General features: G+C 37.1%; 1 protein-coding gene across 5 annotated transcripts in view; it reads right to left on the bottom strand.

Annotated features, from left to right (window-relative positions):
* Window positions 1–14,486, bottom strand: part of LRMDA (leucine rich melanocyte differentiation associated) — a 661,880-nt gene that overhangs the window by 85,030 nt on the left and 562,364 nt on the right. For 4 of the 5 annotated variants that reach the window (XM_085063983.1, XM_085063980.1, XM_085063982.1 and 1 more), the window contains one exon: window positions 11,729–11,813. In XM_085063983.1, coding sequence (XP_084920109.1) covers window positions 11,729–11,813 — 85 coding nt within the window. Of the gene's footprint in view, window positions 1–10,460; window positions 10,885–11,728; window positions 11,814–14,486 lie in introns of those variants that run through there. The other variant, XM_085063981.1, reaches the window with a different exon arrangement.

Genomic DNA, 14,486 nt, shown 5'->3' with positions numbered 1-14,486 from the left:
ATATTGACAGTGGAACAAAAGTGAATAGAAAACAACAGCAAAAGGACTCCTTCAGCTATCCTCACATTTCTACAGGCATTGTTATCTAGCATCAGTTACAGGGCAGAGGTGAACTTTACATCCACTATTATCAGCTGAGTCGATGTCTACGTATCTCCTTGTTACCTTACTGTAATTTCACCTGGTATTTCTTTTTCTTGACATATCACGTACTTTACATCAGTAATGGCTGGCATTTGACAGCACCAAATTGCTTCTGAATGATGTAATAGCTTATATTTAATCTATTTATCCTAAAGTTGCTCTCTTTTTTTCCCCCATGAAATTTATCATTCACTGCCTTTAAGACAGAGACAATCTGTCAAATTAATTAACTAGGTGGATTTGGGAGGGGGGTAGGTTGTGTTTGGTTTGTTTGGTGTGTGTGGAGGGAGTATTTGCCAACCTCTTGGCTTTAAGACAGATTCCAGTTCCTCCATTGGGGCCCAAGGGATTATTCCCATTGAGTCCACTCCTTTTGTTCCATGAAAACAAAATTTACTGGTAAGACTGACTGCTCCCAACCACAGTTCAGCAAAAAAACCATCCAGAAGTTGCCTTGCTCCTGTGAGGAAAAGGTAGAGCTAGGATGGATATAGTTTTTCCAAGCACAACTGACTGAAGCTACTACAGTCACTGCCCCTGAAGTGGTTGGTGCAGAGGAAGATCAGTTTGTGTGGGGAACTCCTGCACGTTGGTGTGACAGCCCTGTAATTTTGGTACACACATATTCCAACTCCTCTCAGGCAAGATGTGAATGCTAATTTAGTTCTGCATTAATTGTGAGAAGCCATGTCTCGTAATAGGAATGGTTTTGAAAGAGGCAGCTTGGGCCATGTGCTCTTTCCACGTCTCTACGTGGCCCGACACTGAGCAAAAGTGAAAAAAACAAATCAGAGATTGCAGTCTTGTGTGGTCTTTAAGTAGACATCAGAAGGCTGCTTGCAGCCCCTCTGTAAGCATTTCTGGGAAAGGACTCGTGTTCACCAGCCTTACTCTTTTTCAGCCTACTGTGCTAAATATCATCATTGCAATTGGAGGCATTCTAACAGAACTGCAATACAAATCTGTTTCACTTGAGAAGCAAAGCCTACGGTTCCTTAGGTTTTATAACACAGTGCTTAGTACAAATTCGCTGAATTTTTCCAGTGCTTCACTATGTGATTTTAGGAGTCTATTTTCCCCAGTGGCACGCAAGTACTAAAATTGCACTACATTGCATTTTGCTCTCAGTGGGTGGGAAAGTGCATACTCAATGGGTTATTTTCCATTCTTTATTTCAGTTTTATGCAGCCACAAGTGGGGGGTCTTTCAGGTGGCTGCCTAGGTTTACTAAGCACTTTAGAGTCATAGACAAAAAGGGTCTTATAAAATACATCAGTGTTGTCAATCACACAGTAGAAGAAATTCATTCTGTGTAAATAGAAACAACTTTCAAAATACCTCAGACTGTAAAAAGCAATACAATGAATATCAACAAAAAAGGGATAAGCCATCCTCTCTTTGATAAGGGACATAAAACAATTGCACTTGTTTATACTTATTATTTACCTCTGTGTCCCTCCCTTTCTTCTCCCCAGGTGTGATCTCTCTGCTTAAGGGAATACAAAGTTAATGAAGGATATCATGGGGCTTCCTGTCATTTACTTTTCTTACAATGAGGTTACTAACAGACCACAAAAATATCACAAAACAGGAAAAAAAAGGGAAGTGATCAACCTACTTATCATTTGCTGTCAGAGCTCTGCAAGGAACTTTGATCAGAAAATACATCATTAGATCATGAATACAGATATTCATATCCAATAAAAAGTTGACAGCTTTCTCTTCTTGCAATGCAATGAAATCCTACAAAGTTACCCCTGTCTTTCCTGAAGTCAAATTTAAAAAGGACCTTTCACCCACTTTTAGCACAGCTCACACTCTGAACAACCAAATGCAAAGTACATTGCATCTTTTTGGCTCTCCATAGTTTGAAAGACAAGTAGACATTACAGCAAGATGTGCATGCCATAAAGAGCAAGCACACAGGGGGATAAAATAGTTTCACTGCTGTTATGCAGATGGCTGCCCTTCTGACTGTGCAGGAAATTTCTTCCCTCCCCCATTTTTTAAAGCAGGCTTCTACAAGTGTCGACTATGTGGGAATTAATGCTTTTTCAGATGACACCCACATCCTCTTCATTCAGTCAGTAACACCAACTACAGGGTGGTGGTCAAAGTCAAGTAAGTATTCCATCCATCCTATCCTGCTAAATAGTCTAAATCCTCAGAGAAATGCAGCTCAAAATGGAATGGCCAAATTATTTTAATCATGAGAAATATGAAGAACAGTGAACAATATTTGGATGCAGTATTACTTTCTACATGCATTTCGTTTTCTTTTTCTTGATAGAGGGCTCAGCTGTTTAAAACCTGAGATGTACAAACTCAAAAATAAGATTCTACATCCCGTATGTTCAAAGGCCTATATTTGTGCATCTGAAATTGATAGCAGCCCAATAGACAAATTAGTTTTCAAAAATAATGATCCTGGTCTATAAAATATTTTGTGACCATACAGTAATATCTCAGATGACATCGAGTGGTTTTGTCTGCAAAAGCCAGAGTCTCTTGAAACTTTCCTCAAAAAATACGTTAAATGTAACAATGAAAATTTACATTTTCATTACAGATTCTAACTTTAATGAGAAAACACCATCTTTCACATTTCCAACATTTGCTCCACAGACCCTTAGCATAGGGCAGATATTTACTGCCTCTGGAATTAAAACATGCTCATGTGAAATAATATTCAAATGGAACATGCACCGTAAAGATTTCTTTTTTTTTTTTCTTTTTTCTTTAACCAATAATATAAAGCTTCATCCTGTCTGTGTACTACAGAACAGTACAGGCTGTATGGAATATATCAACACGTGTCTATATGTTATTAAAAACAGTAAATTCCCATTTAAACAAGGGCTACAATCTGTGCACTAAACACTCATTAATGGTTATGAATCAAAAAAAAAGGGGGGGACTTGCAGCAGGTGTGCATATCTATGAATTTCAATACATTGTAAAACTGTCTGTAGCCAACAGCTTCATCATTTGGCCTTTCTGAGCTTGGAGACAGGCAATTTTTCATGATTTTACTATTTCTGGCCAAACAAAAAGTTTTTAATTAAATATACCACATGATTCCAGATGTTTGTTTATTTGTTCCAACGAGGCCATAAAAATGCCTGAATGAGAAAATTGGAGGACTCCTGCAAAAACAGGCTAGACTAGAGCGCTAGCTAAACATGGGGATCTCTCAGGAGACTGTATTTGCACTGGTGTGCTTTGAACCCAGATTCTCTGGAAGAGACTGGACTTGATTGTAAAAGATTATAAGGCCAAGTGTCAAATTTACTAGACTTTTTTGGGGTTTTTTTAATTGCCCATTGTAGACACACCGCAGCATTAGTTTTTCTGCATATCTAAAGAAGATTTTAGGTAGGCTTAGGGGTTTTGGGTCCCAAGTTTCCACTTATAGAAGCCAGTGTTTTCTATATTTTTCTGCCACTTTATAGTCATCCTGCTTGAGCATTCTTATGGTTTCTTATTGCCAGCATGACAAAATGAGCTATGTTGTGAAATATCAGACACTCTCTAATCTACCAAAAATATGAACTTAGAGTTTTTTTCCTCATTAATCATATTCCCTCTGATGTGACACTTGTATGGGTGACTTGGGCCTAGACTGCTAGTTTTGGCAAATATGGAAAAAGTTACAATGAAAAACCTCAGAATGACAAAAATATGGAAAATGGTTAGGTCTTCAACAGTCAAATTGGGGAATGTGCACTGTGGAAAAACAAAAGTCTCCGTGATATTTAAAAAAAAAAAAAATTATACTCCTTTATACAGGAGTGACAATTATGAAAAGCTGCTTGAGTCTCAAGACTACTAAAGCCCATTAAATGCAGAATGGGAGTTTTGTGCCCAGCATCTGAGATATTTAATAATATTTTCATCTAAATTTGATTAACCACTTAATTACTCGCTTTTTGTCTTTTAACCTTTTCTTGCAGAGAAACACACATATTTTATTCCCACAGAGACACAGCACACCAGGAAGTGACCCTCTTAGAGCTTACTTCTGGTCAGCTCAATCACATCCCTTGGGCTCAGTTTCAAACCGCAGAACACAGAGAAGGCTCACAAATTAAAATATGCTGTCATTTAAAACCAAACCTTAACTTTTCTGGCCATCAAGGAAGACTTTACACAAAACTGCAAGTCACTTTATATATCATCCCCACCTCATTTACCCCAACCTACTTTCACATGACTAGTTGCTCCCATCACTGCAATATACAAAAAGATAACAATACATTTTTATGCTGAAGTTTTAATAATCTGCAGGGTCCTGATTCAAATCCAACATTCCTTGTAAACACAGACAAAAAATTGTTGACTGTGTAAGTGACAAGAATATGAATCCAACGACCCAGAAAATTTATTTCTTGAACCATATTAGTCAAGGTCACAGTGAAATCCAACTACAATTTATTCCACATTTAGGAAAGTCTTTGCGCTTTACAGAGAAACATGCAGATGCTGTCAGAAATTATCGCTACTGAGCAAGTGAGGTAAATTGGTCCACAAACAGCACAGCTATTGGTGGCAGTTCTATCCCAATAAACTAATAAAACAGGGCTCAGGAAAGGTCCTACATGAGACCCTCCTTAACCTGTTCTTTCATGACTGCCCAGAACTAAGCCACTCCACAGCTGAGGGCTAAGTGGATCATGTGTGTGGGTACTGGACCTCTCAGTTCCTTTGAAAGGTGAAATTTTTGATTGTGTGTCAATTTGGGAGAGATGTCTAAGCATTTGCAGACTTGGGGCAAATACTAGGACAGGTGGGCTTGTGTTACCAGATGGAAATATTTCACTGGAGTTCACCTCCCCAAGGAAGCGTGCCTTCCAGCATTTCTCCCCACATGCTTTGCTCCACTCATTCCTTCTACATGTTCTTTTCCCCACAAAGCAAATATATCAGAAATACCGAGAAAGCAGCAAGATGGAATCCACTTTGGAAGAGAAATATCATGGTCAGAGCTATGAAATGAGGTGCACCACCGAATAAATAGACATGAGTCGGTGCCATCCACCTCCTCTCCTGGGGTAAGGGTTGGGGAGTCTGAGGGCATCAGCAGGAGCCATGCAGCATAGGAAGGGGAGAAGCCTGCTCTGCCTGCCTCCCAGCTGCACCAGAATTCTTTGAGCTTCTGACCTTACCTTCTCACACATCTGCACTACAAAACCCCGATTCACCTCTGATGGATTTTCTTTCACATGCCCTTAACTAAAGACTGGAAAACAAAATCTTTTCTTAACCAAGGCTTCTCTCACACTGATACTCATCTTCACCCTCACTTTGCTTTCTACATTTCTCCTATGTGTCTTGAGCTTCCATCAATGTCTATTTGCCAAACAAAAAACAAGGAACTAGAATGCAGTTTCTCACTTCATACCGGCAAGCCACACGGGATTTTTTTAGGGGTTTTTTTTCCCCCCCCTTTTTTTTTTAAATAACAGACTCCTTATTTTAGCATTCTCCCAGAGTGTCAAAAGAAGAGGATTTCCACCCACTCCCCTTGAGGCTAAGTCATGACCACATCACATCTCACTGTTGGGACATATTTCCTGGCACTAATAGGAAATGTCACAGCTTATTTTTGAGTGTTCCTTCCCTGGAAAATATTATCTTGTCTGTTCCATGCTATTGAGAAATTTGTTTGTTTTAAGGTTATTCAACTCGTGATGAGAAGATCATGGCCTAAGAAGCCTTCAGTCTATGACACACCATAACATACTGCAGGTTAAAAATGATGGTAGTTTCACTTTATGTAAAACAACACAGAAAGTATCTCACTATTCACAGCATCTTTGCCTGAAAGAACAGAACTTTCATATATTGCATCTGCTTGTAATTTTCTTATTCATCCTATTCTTAGTTACTAGACAAGTTAAAGAAAATACATCTTATATACATATATGGACATACTTTGTTACCTGAATGATGAAGTACTAACCATAAGTTTTTTGGGATTTGGGTTTTTTGGTTTTTTTTCTTGACAATACAATGAGCTGCTTTATGCATATACACAGAAAAATCAATTGACAAGCATAAAGCGCAATTTACACTAAGAAAACTAACTAATTATGATAAGTTGCTACCTAAATTGCTTTGCAACTTCCCCAGCAATCAATTTCAAACTCTAAATAAGCCTCTGGCTTGAAAACACAATGAGTACCTAACAACTGTGTCAATAACAACAACAGAGAACACCGCAATGATAATATAAACAGGATACTTATCTTTCTGGGAGTAAGTTTTTATGTAAACAAATTTCCTTTTCAGTTTATGTCTGTGATTTAAAGACAGCATGGCTTTTCACAATGCATGTGTAAAATAAGAACTTTGTGTATTGACACTTATTATTAAGAGGTATGTGTCAATTTTATAATTTTGCTTCAAAAATTTTGAAGTATTATATTAAAAGTCTAGACCAAATTCTGGAAGGATTGATAGACATTATTAGTTGCATATGAACCTAAGAAGAGTTATAAAGTATGATCATTCTGAGCAAATTGAGACAGAACAGGTAAATCCTTGGAGGATAGTCACTTTAATTATACCACTCCTGGCTCTCCAAAATTTCCAGTTTTTTCCTTCACCAAATTTTGAAAGTAGTAGGTATCCTTTGACATCTATTGGATTGTGAATTCCAACACAACTGCTTGGCTAAACCCTTGTTGTGCATTCTGTAGTGCACTTTTGTCTTGATCTAGTGCTTATCTAAACTCCTACAAAGCTACTAGCTGGTTTTCTGTGTGGCACACCCTAACAATCAATCAGAAGGAATTTTGTATAAACATACCAGTCATCAGTGAAAATTTACTATGCCAAATACTCTTAGTACAGCGACACAGAGCAATGAGCACAGAAGAAGGAAACATAGCAGGTTCAGGTATCTCTCTAGCAGATTATATACCCACAAACTTTTGTTTGCTTAGGAATGTGAAAGTTTGGAAAGATCTTGATTCCAAAAGAAACCTTTAGCACAACCCTGCCAGACAAAAAGTGAAACTGAGAGCAGAAGGAACCTCTCATTTCCTTTGTTCAAAAAGCCTCTAGAAAAATACCTTTTAAAGGTTAGTAAGAAGCTTCAAAATATTCTGCTATTGGATTTCTGGGCATTGGATCTGAATACAGTTTATGACTTTAAAAATCAGATTATAAAATAAGAAAAGATGTCTGTCAGTTGATTCAAGCATGTTGGTGGAATAAATACCAATTTTTCATTTCATTCACTCATCATTCAAATATAAAACAAGACAATGTAATATCTGCACATACCAGACCACTTGGATAATTAACTGTATAGACACCAAAACAGGACGGTGGATTTGTTCAGAAGGTTTTTAAAAGTCATAATAGATTAGAACTATTAAACCTTGGCCTAAATCCAAGCTAGGACTCTAAAAACTACTTACATAAATACAGGCTTAGTTTTTAATGGAAACTGTTTCTTCTTCCTTTTACCAGTAAGCTATGGGGTAGACTTACCACTGTTTTTTCCCATAAACAAGAGCACAAGAAAAGGAGGAGTCATCTGTAAAATGTTACTGGAAACCAAATGGCTTTGCAAATTACTATGTTTTCAAGTAAATCAGGTAATAGACAATATTATAAAATAACTGTTTATACAAAAGGCATCGAGCACATGTTTTTGTATAGGAAAAACAGATTTCCATGATAGTCATGATTTAGTGATATTGCTTCTGAAGAGACAGAATGATAAATTATTATTTTCCCCACCAACTGGAATGTACTGTTCTTTTCAGAAGGCAATTTGAGTTTGAATACTTACAGAGAAAGGCACTTGCTTACCAAAGGTGCTGTTTTAAAAAAACAAATATGCAACCTGAGTGGGGTGAAGGCTGAGGGGCCTTTTTCCACACATCAGACAAATTATTCTTACAAATACGTTATTATGACTTCCAAAATTTTTTTTGCATCTATATCAACTATGTTAAGAATTGAAATTTCTATTTTAAGATATGTACCCAGTTAATAAATTATCAATAATGCACAGAAGGGTACCTGGGCCTTACATATAAACTACTAAAAAGAAACTTACATAAGCACCAAAATTTGTGGGCCAATTTCTTCTAAAAGATGCTACATTTTATTGTTTTAGTTTACTGGGAGACTGGCCATTTCTATTTAAAGACTAAAATAAGTAATTGTTCTGTTTGATTTTTTTTTCTTAAAGGTAGATCTGAACAAGCAGACAGAATTGTGGGCCCTATTTATTTTATTTCATCAGAAAATTTGAAAATGAGAATGATACAAGCAACATGTAGGATACAGAAACAGAAGAAACACTTTGTATGACAGGAGGTTATGTCTTCAAACTGACTTGTTTTAACTAGGTAAAAGGACTGCACAAACTTCACATAAGTAAATCATTGGGTTCTAAGTCCATATAAAATGAGATGCAAAATCCTAGTTTAACAAAGACCAAGGGAAGACTCTTAGAAGTTTAAGATTATTGTTTTGCAATCAAAACAAAAACACAGTCAGCTATAGAATTACCACTTTGGAAGGCTTTTCTAATGGGATAGCAATTTAGATCACATAAAGAATCAAATCATATTGCTGTCAGATGCCCAAAATCGGAATAGAAGACTGGTAGATTTTTTGCTGAAAAATATGAACACTGGATCTGAGGGAAGGTTCAACTTAGAAAAGTGGGTCTAAGCAACATCATCATATAAGGGAAAGCAATTTTCCCAAGATAAGAAGAAATTTTCTAAAGCTTAAAAACATATATCCAATATTTATTTCTCTCTTCATGTACTTATATATTCAAGCGTCATAACAGTCGATGTAATATTTACAGTGATCATTCCATATTGTTCCATGCTGACATCACATACTGTTACATACTGTTACATACTGTTGCTGTGAGCTTTAAAAGGCAGAGTGAGATTTTTCACCGTTCCTGAAATTGTCTGTACAAAATATGGAGTCCACCTAAAAAGACCAGATTCTGACTGGAAATTATATACTGAATGCATGAACACACAAGCTGTAAGAGACATGGTGCAACCCATGCATAATTATATGGTTTTGTTCTCCCTGTAAAAAATCATAGTTAAATAGAATGAGAAATGTCCAAGTGAAACTGTACCAATCAAATACATTCAGCTTGCTCCTGCTCTCCCTCCCAGTCCTCCAAAAATCAATTTACAGCTGTACCAAACCATTTGCCAGACTTCAGGATTCTGGTAAACAAGTTTCTCCAGGGACAAATAACACTCACAAACTTACAGCATTCTTCATTCCAGTATGCACTGAAAACCACCAATATTTACATATGCAACAGCTGATTCAATTCCACTTTACAACACTGAAAGCATTCAGCGAAGAAAAAAATTGAAGATATTCTGAACCTAAAATAGCATGCTTAAGTATTTCATTCTTCCCTTGGAGATTTTCCTATTGACTGCAATTAATCTTTTATGGGCTTGTGAACTTAGAGATTTTTCTTTGTATAAAAGAAGTTGATTGAGTTAATGGGCCTTGCCGGCAGGTTGTTCTAAGCTTGGAATTGGTTCTTCCAACACCTGGAATTTTGGAAAGTTTTCTTCCTTATTTCGTTGTAAATATGTGTACATATATAGACATGCACACATATATATAAGCCTATTGGATCATGCTAACAATCTCTCTTTAAGGACAAATTTCACCCTTTCTTTGGATGACACTCTCTTCTCCATTTACTTTATTTATAACTGTGCTTAATCACAAGGAAATTTTCAGCATATTTAGCATGCAGAGCAGAATATTTCTGGGAAGAGTAAAGACAGAAGTAATAAAAATTATGTGAACAGCTAAGGGTGGAAAGTTGGTGATTCGGAGACTATAATTTTCCCCCTTCACAGCAAGGGGCAGGCATTCTGAAAGCCTGGTGATGACAGAGGGTACTCAGAGCCTGGCAAGCTCCTGCTCTGAATGAACTCCTTCTGGAGGTGTGTGCAGCACCCACTGCAGCCCCACATCTGCTTCATGGCAAGAGGAGCTGGGCAATAATGCAGGCACACAGCTTTTCATACTCAGTGATACTGGCATTTCTTCTGCCAAGTCAGATAACAAAATCAGCCATGAAGCCACACTTCCAACACAATATCATCAAAATAAAAAAATCTGAGGATACCTGCCTTTTAAGGGTACTTTTTAAGTATTTTTAAGGAACTCAGGGATTTAAAACATTCTGTCATTCTATTGTCTTAGCAGACCCTAGCCATTTAATCCAAAGTCAGAAATCCAGCCTCAAAGCCAACATCTGAAAAATCAAAGCTACTTCTCTTGGGAAGCGGGGAGGAGGGAGGGTGGGGAGGAAGAGCACTGGGTTGCAGGTTTTCAGGGGGAGAGGTTTTTTTTATTCTCTGAAGTCCAGGTGTAGGCTCAAATTCAGGATTTTGGTTGGTCTTTTCTCTTTGAAAAGCATCAGTTTCCATGTGAGCTCAGCGTCAGACAGAATACAATGCACCCCCAGCACTTCTAGGACACCTGATTTCCTGTGCACCACAGCAATTTACACCAAGGCCAGGATGGAGCTTCCTACTCATCCTCAGCTCTAGCACAACAGTGATACAGGCTGCAACAAATTAAATTCCCATCAGCTGCTTTCCTCATCCTTCACACCTGAATCACAGCTCCTTCTTCAGGTGCCTGATTCTTTCAGAAGGTTTCAAGTAATACAGAATTCTACTACAGCCGTTTCCATCTTCTGTAGTGCTGCAGAATTTGAACATACACTAAAATTAAGCTACCATCAATTCATAAATATAAGGCTGACTTTGATCCTGGTATCCTAAACAAAATCTGCCTCTATACAAAGGGTTTACATGATCAATGTAGAATCAACGTGTAATGTGGGAAATAAATAAGAGGATTGTTATTCTTGTTTAAAGCTAAAAAAGTGCTGCATGCTTTACAAAGTTCTCCTTTTTAAAAAAAGGGTGAAAAAACTTGGAATGCACCCTTCCTGAGTGCTTCAGTTTTTCACCTGTCCCCTGAACATTTTGTTTCGTAGGTATGCAGAAGGAATTTGTGAATTTGCCCAAGGTGCTTTTTAAGTTCTAAGGAATGACGAAAAAGGAAATTGAACACTGATCCACCCTTTAATGTTGAAAAACAGAGAAGAGTCCCTTTTAACTGCAATGAAAATGTGTTAACAATTCAAAGTTATAGTCCTAAATTTCTAAACTGCCAAAAAGCTCTCACTTTAAAAATATTAGAAAGTTTACAAATTCTCTCAAAATTACCAATGCCACATGTAATGATCTACTTAGCAATGTTTAAGTACTCTAATCTCTTTACATTTCTCTCTCTCACACACACACAAAAATCACTGAACGTTATTATCCATAGATTTATTTGCTTTCCCGGTAGACTACCTGTAAATCCTATTTAATATGAGTTAAAATCTGTAGTCTTGACAGGTATGGTTTTCTCATACAGTGCTTGAAAGGCATGGTATTCTCTGTAAAGTGAAATGCAGCAGTAACTAATACAGAGAGGGCCTTAGAGCAAAGCTTAACACCTTGCAGCAGTTCATAGCAATAAAAGGAGCTCATACCTCTGTGATTGGTGAGGTCTCTGGATCCGGAGGGCAGAGGTGTATAGTGCATCTCTGGAGAGGCAGGGGCAGCAGCACTGGAGGCCTGTGTGACAAAGCAAACACCATCAGGGCTCTGAGTGAAGGCAAAGAGGATGCACCTGCAGCATGAGTGCTGCCATGTGCTTACAGGTGCACACACTCACCAGCCATGGAGGATTAACTTGTTTTTCTTAAGGCTGCTTGCAATTCCTCAAAGTTGTTGTACTCACAAGAGTTTACACAATGACATTCTCTTTACTAAAAGAATATTTTCATACAGCCAACAGCTTAAAAAAAGTTACCATCTGTGTCAGGAAATCTTTAGGCAATCTTAAAAATTTTCCCCTTAGTGAAACAGATTGGTATTTACCTAAAAGAAGTTATTAGTGAGTCCACACATAAGAAAAGAGATAGAAAATAGAAAGTTGGTATAAGATACTGTACTTTTCAAATCTAAATTTAAAAAATCCCAAGCAATTTTCCCATTCCACTGCCCTGTGAGGTAAATGCAGGGATCTATTACAAAATAGAGTGCCTATGATGCAAAGAAGTGTACAAGTATATAGAATTGCTAATAAGAAACACTTAAAATCCACACCCAAAGTCTAATAAAAGAATTAAGTACCCAAGAGGACTTGCTCAGAACCCTTAAAAGCAAAATGTTAGGGGAGAAGAAACCCAAACCTTTCTCCATAATAAGTCTCAAGATCCTATGATTCCAATTTTAAAATATTAGACTGAAGAACTATAGTTTACAATAAAATAACTTTTATTCAGTAGGATGTTTCAGTCGAAGGAAAGCTATGGAAAAAACAATATAAAGCTAAGACAAGCCACATTTACCATCTTGCTTTTTAGTTATAAAGAAGCAGTGTTGCACTGCTAGGAGAAGATGTGAGAAGAAAGGATTGTGTTGGTGAATACGAATCACATCAGCTTTTAAAATCCAGTTTAAGTTAAGTTAGTGACATGGCAGTGATATGTCCAGTTTCAGTTACAGAGTTTGCTCTGCAATATTTACAACCTACCCATTTCAACAGACAGAAAACGATGATGGGTTTAAGTAGAAAACACAAAGGACAGTGTTCACTGAAGGTTACATGATAATTTGTAATAGAAAAAGTAAGGCAAATAGAGATAAAAATACAAAAACAAAACTATTTCTTGAATCCCATGGTAATTCACTAAAGGGAGTCTGGAGAAGATAATTGCTATCTTCTGTGCAGTTTGTTCCCTAATGATATATCAACTTATAAACTGCAAAAGTCAATCAAAGGAATCCACCTCAATCGTACTTACTTCATAATTAAACATATCCTCAAAATTTGTATTTTTTTTAAATTGTAAAAACCACCAGTTCTACAATGCCTGGTTAATATAAAGGTATAAAATAGGGCTACAATGTTTTGGGGAAGAAAAAGCATAAACAATTCAGATTCAAATCTTAATTGCCAGACAAAATCCAAGAACAATAATCAGAAATCCACAACAATGAATGTTAATCATGGTTTGTTAAAGGCTGTAACTTGGAAATCTTCCTTCTTGTAGCTGTTGGACTCCCAAAAGATAGTACATAAAAAATGTTAAGTGACTGAGTAGATTAGTACACTAAGCTTTTGCTTTTGGAGACCAGCCATCAATTTCTGTGTCAGACCAGAGTTATAATCCTGTTTTTGTCCCCAGGAAAAATCAGGTCACAACACGAAAATGCATCATGCATCAAAACAAACATCTTAATAGATCTTAACAGAGACAAGTTTGCTTAAACAGCAAGGATGCTACTTATCGGATACAAATAAAAATATAGAATATCCTGCCTCTGCTGACTCACCAGTGATAATAAACCCTCTGCAGGGAACCTCCTGTTCAGAGACATATTGCTGGAGCTATAACTCTCACCTTCAGCCAGAATGAATAATACCTTGATTTTGGTGAACTGCAAACCTGCAGCTCAATCTACTCTGGACTATGAATTATTGGAAATCTCTCTGATGACCAATATGAGCCAAGGACACAAAACATGTCAGAGGGAGAGATAGAGACCCCTTACACCCAGCTATGTGATATTTGGAATTAATTCCAAGAACAGGCATCTCTTCACAACTACACATTTTCTTTGGGTCAAGTAGTTCTGGGTAAGAAAAAAAGAAAAACGTCACTATTTAACATCAGACTTCATCCTTGTACCTCACTCAAAAACCTGGGAGAATAAGTGGTCTCATACTGTACACTCTAGATGTTATCTGCCTATTCAAGTGTACTTATTTGGGACTGTGATAATAGTGAAGGTTTCTCTTTGGTACTTTTAATCTCAATTTAGACTGTTGACAGCTTGATGATAGCTTTTCCTAAAATTACTGGAAGAGACTTTGCCATTTCAGCAACATACCACTGAGTGAGCAAAATTCAAGAGCTTCTAAAAAGGATATTGGAGTGAAGGGGCAATTTAGCTTTATTTCCAATTTTAGGAAAAGCAAGAACAGAAGGGTTTGTTTATTGGTGTTTTTCTGTTATTTTATGTACAGTATATAATTCCCTGTCAAATATAGAACAGTTTTCATTACCTTTGAGCTAAGCATTCAGTTAGAACAACTTTAATTCTATGGAATACCATCCAGGGTTAGGATTGTTTTGCACAAACACTGGCTCAAGTTCCAAATCACGTTTCTGAGTAAGCCTGTGCACCAGCAGAAAGACAACTATTTGTTTTCCCTACCACATACTGACATTTGGCCCT

The sequence above is a fragment of the Lichenostomus cassidix genome, chromosome 6 (genome assembly GCF_008360975.1).
Source record: "Lichenostomus cassidix isolate B80296 chromosome 6, HeHo_3.0, whole genome shotgun sequence".
NCBI lineage: Eukaryota > Metazoa > Chordata > Aves > Passeriformes > Meliphagidae > Lichenostomus > Lichenostomus cassidix.
The sequence above is the reverse complement of the archived record's forward strand: the minus strand, read 5'-3'. Positions and strand labels throughout refer to the sequence as shown.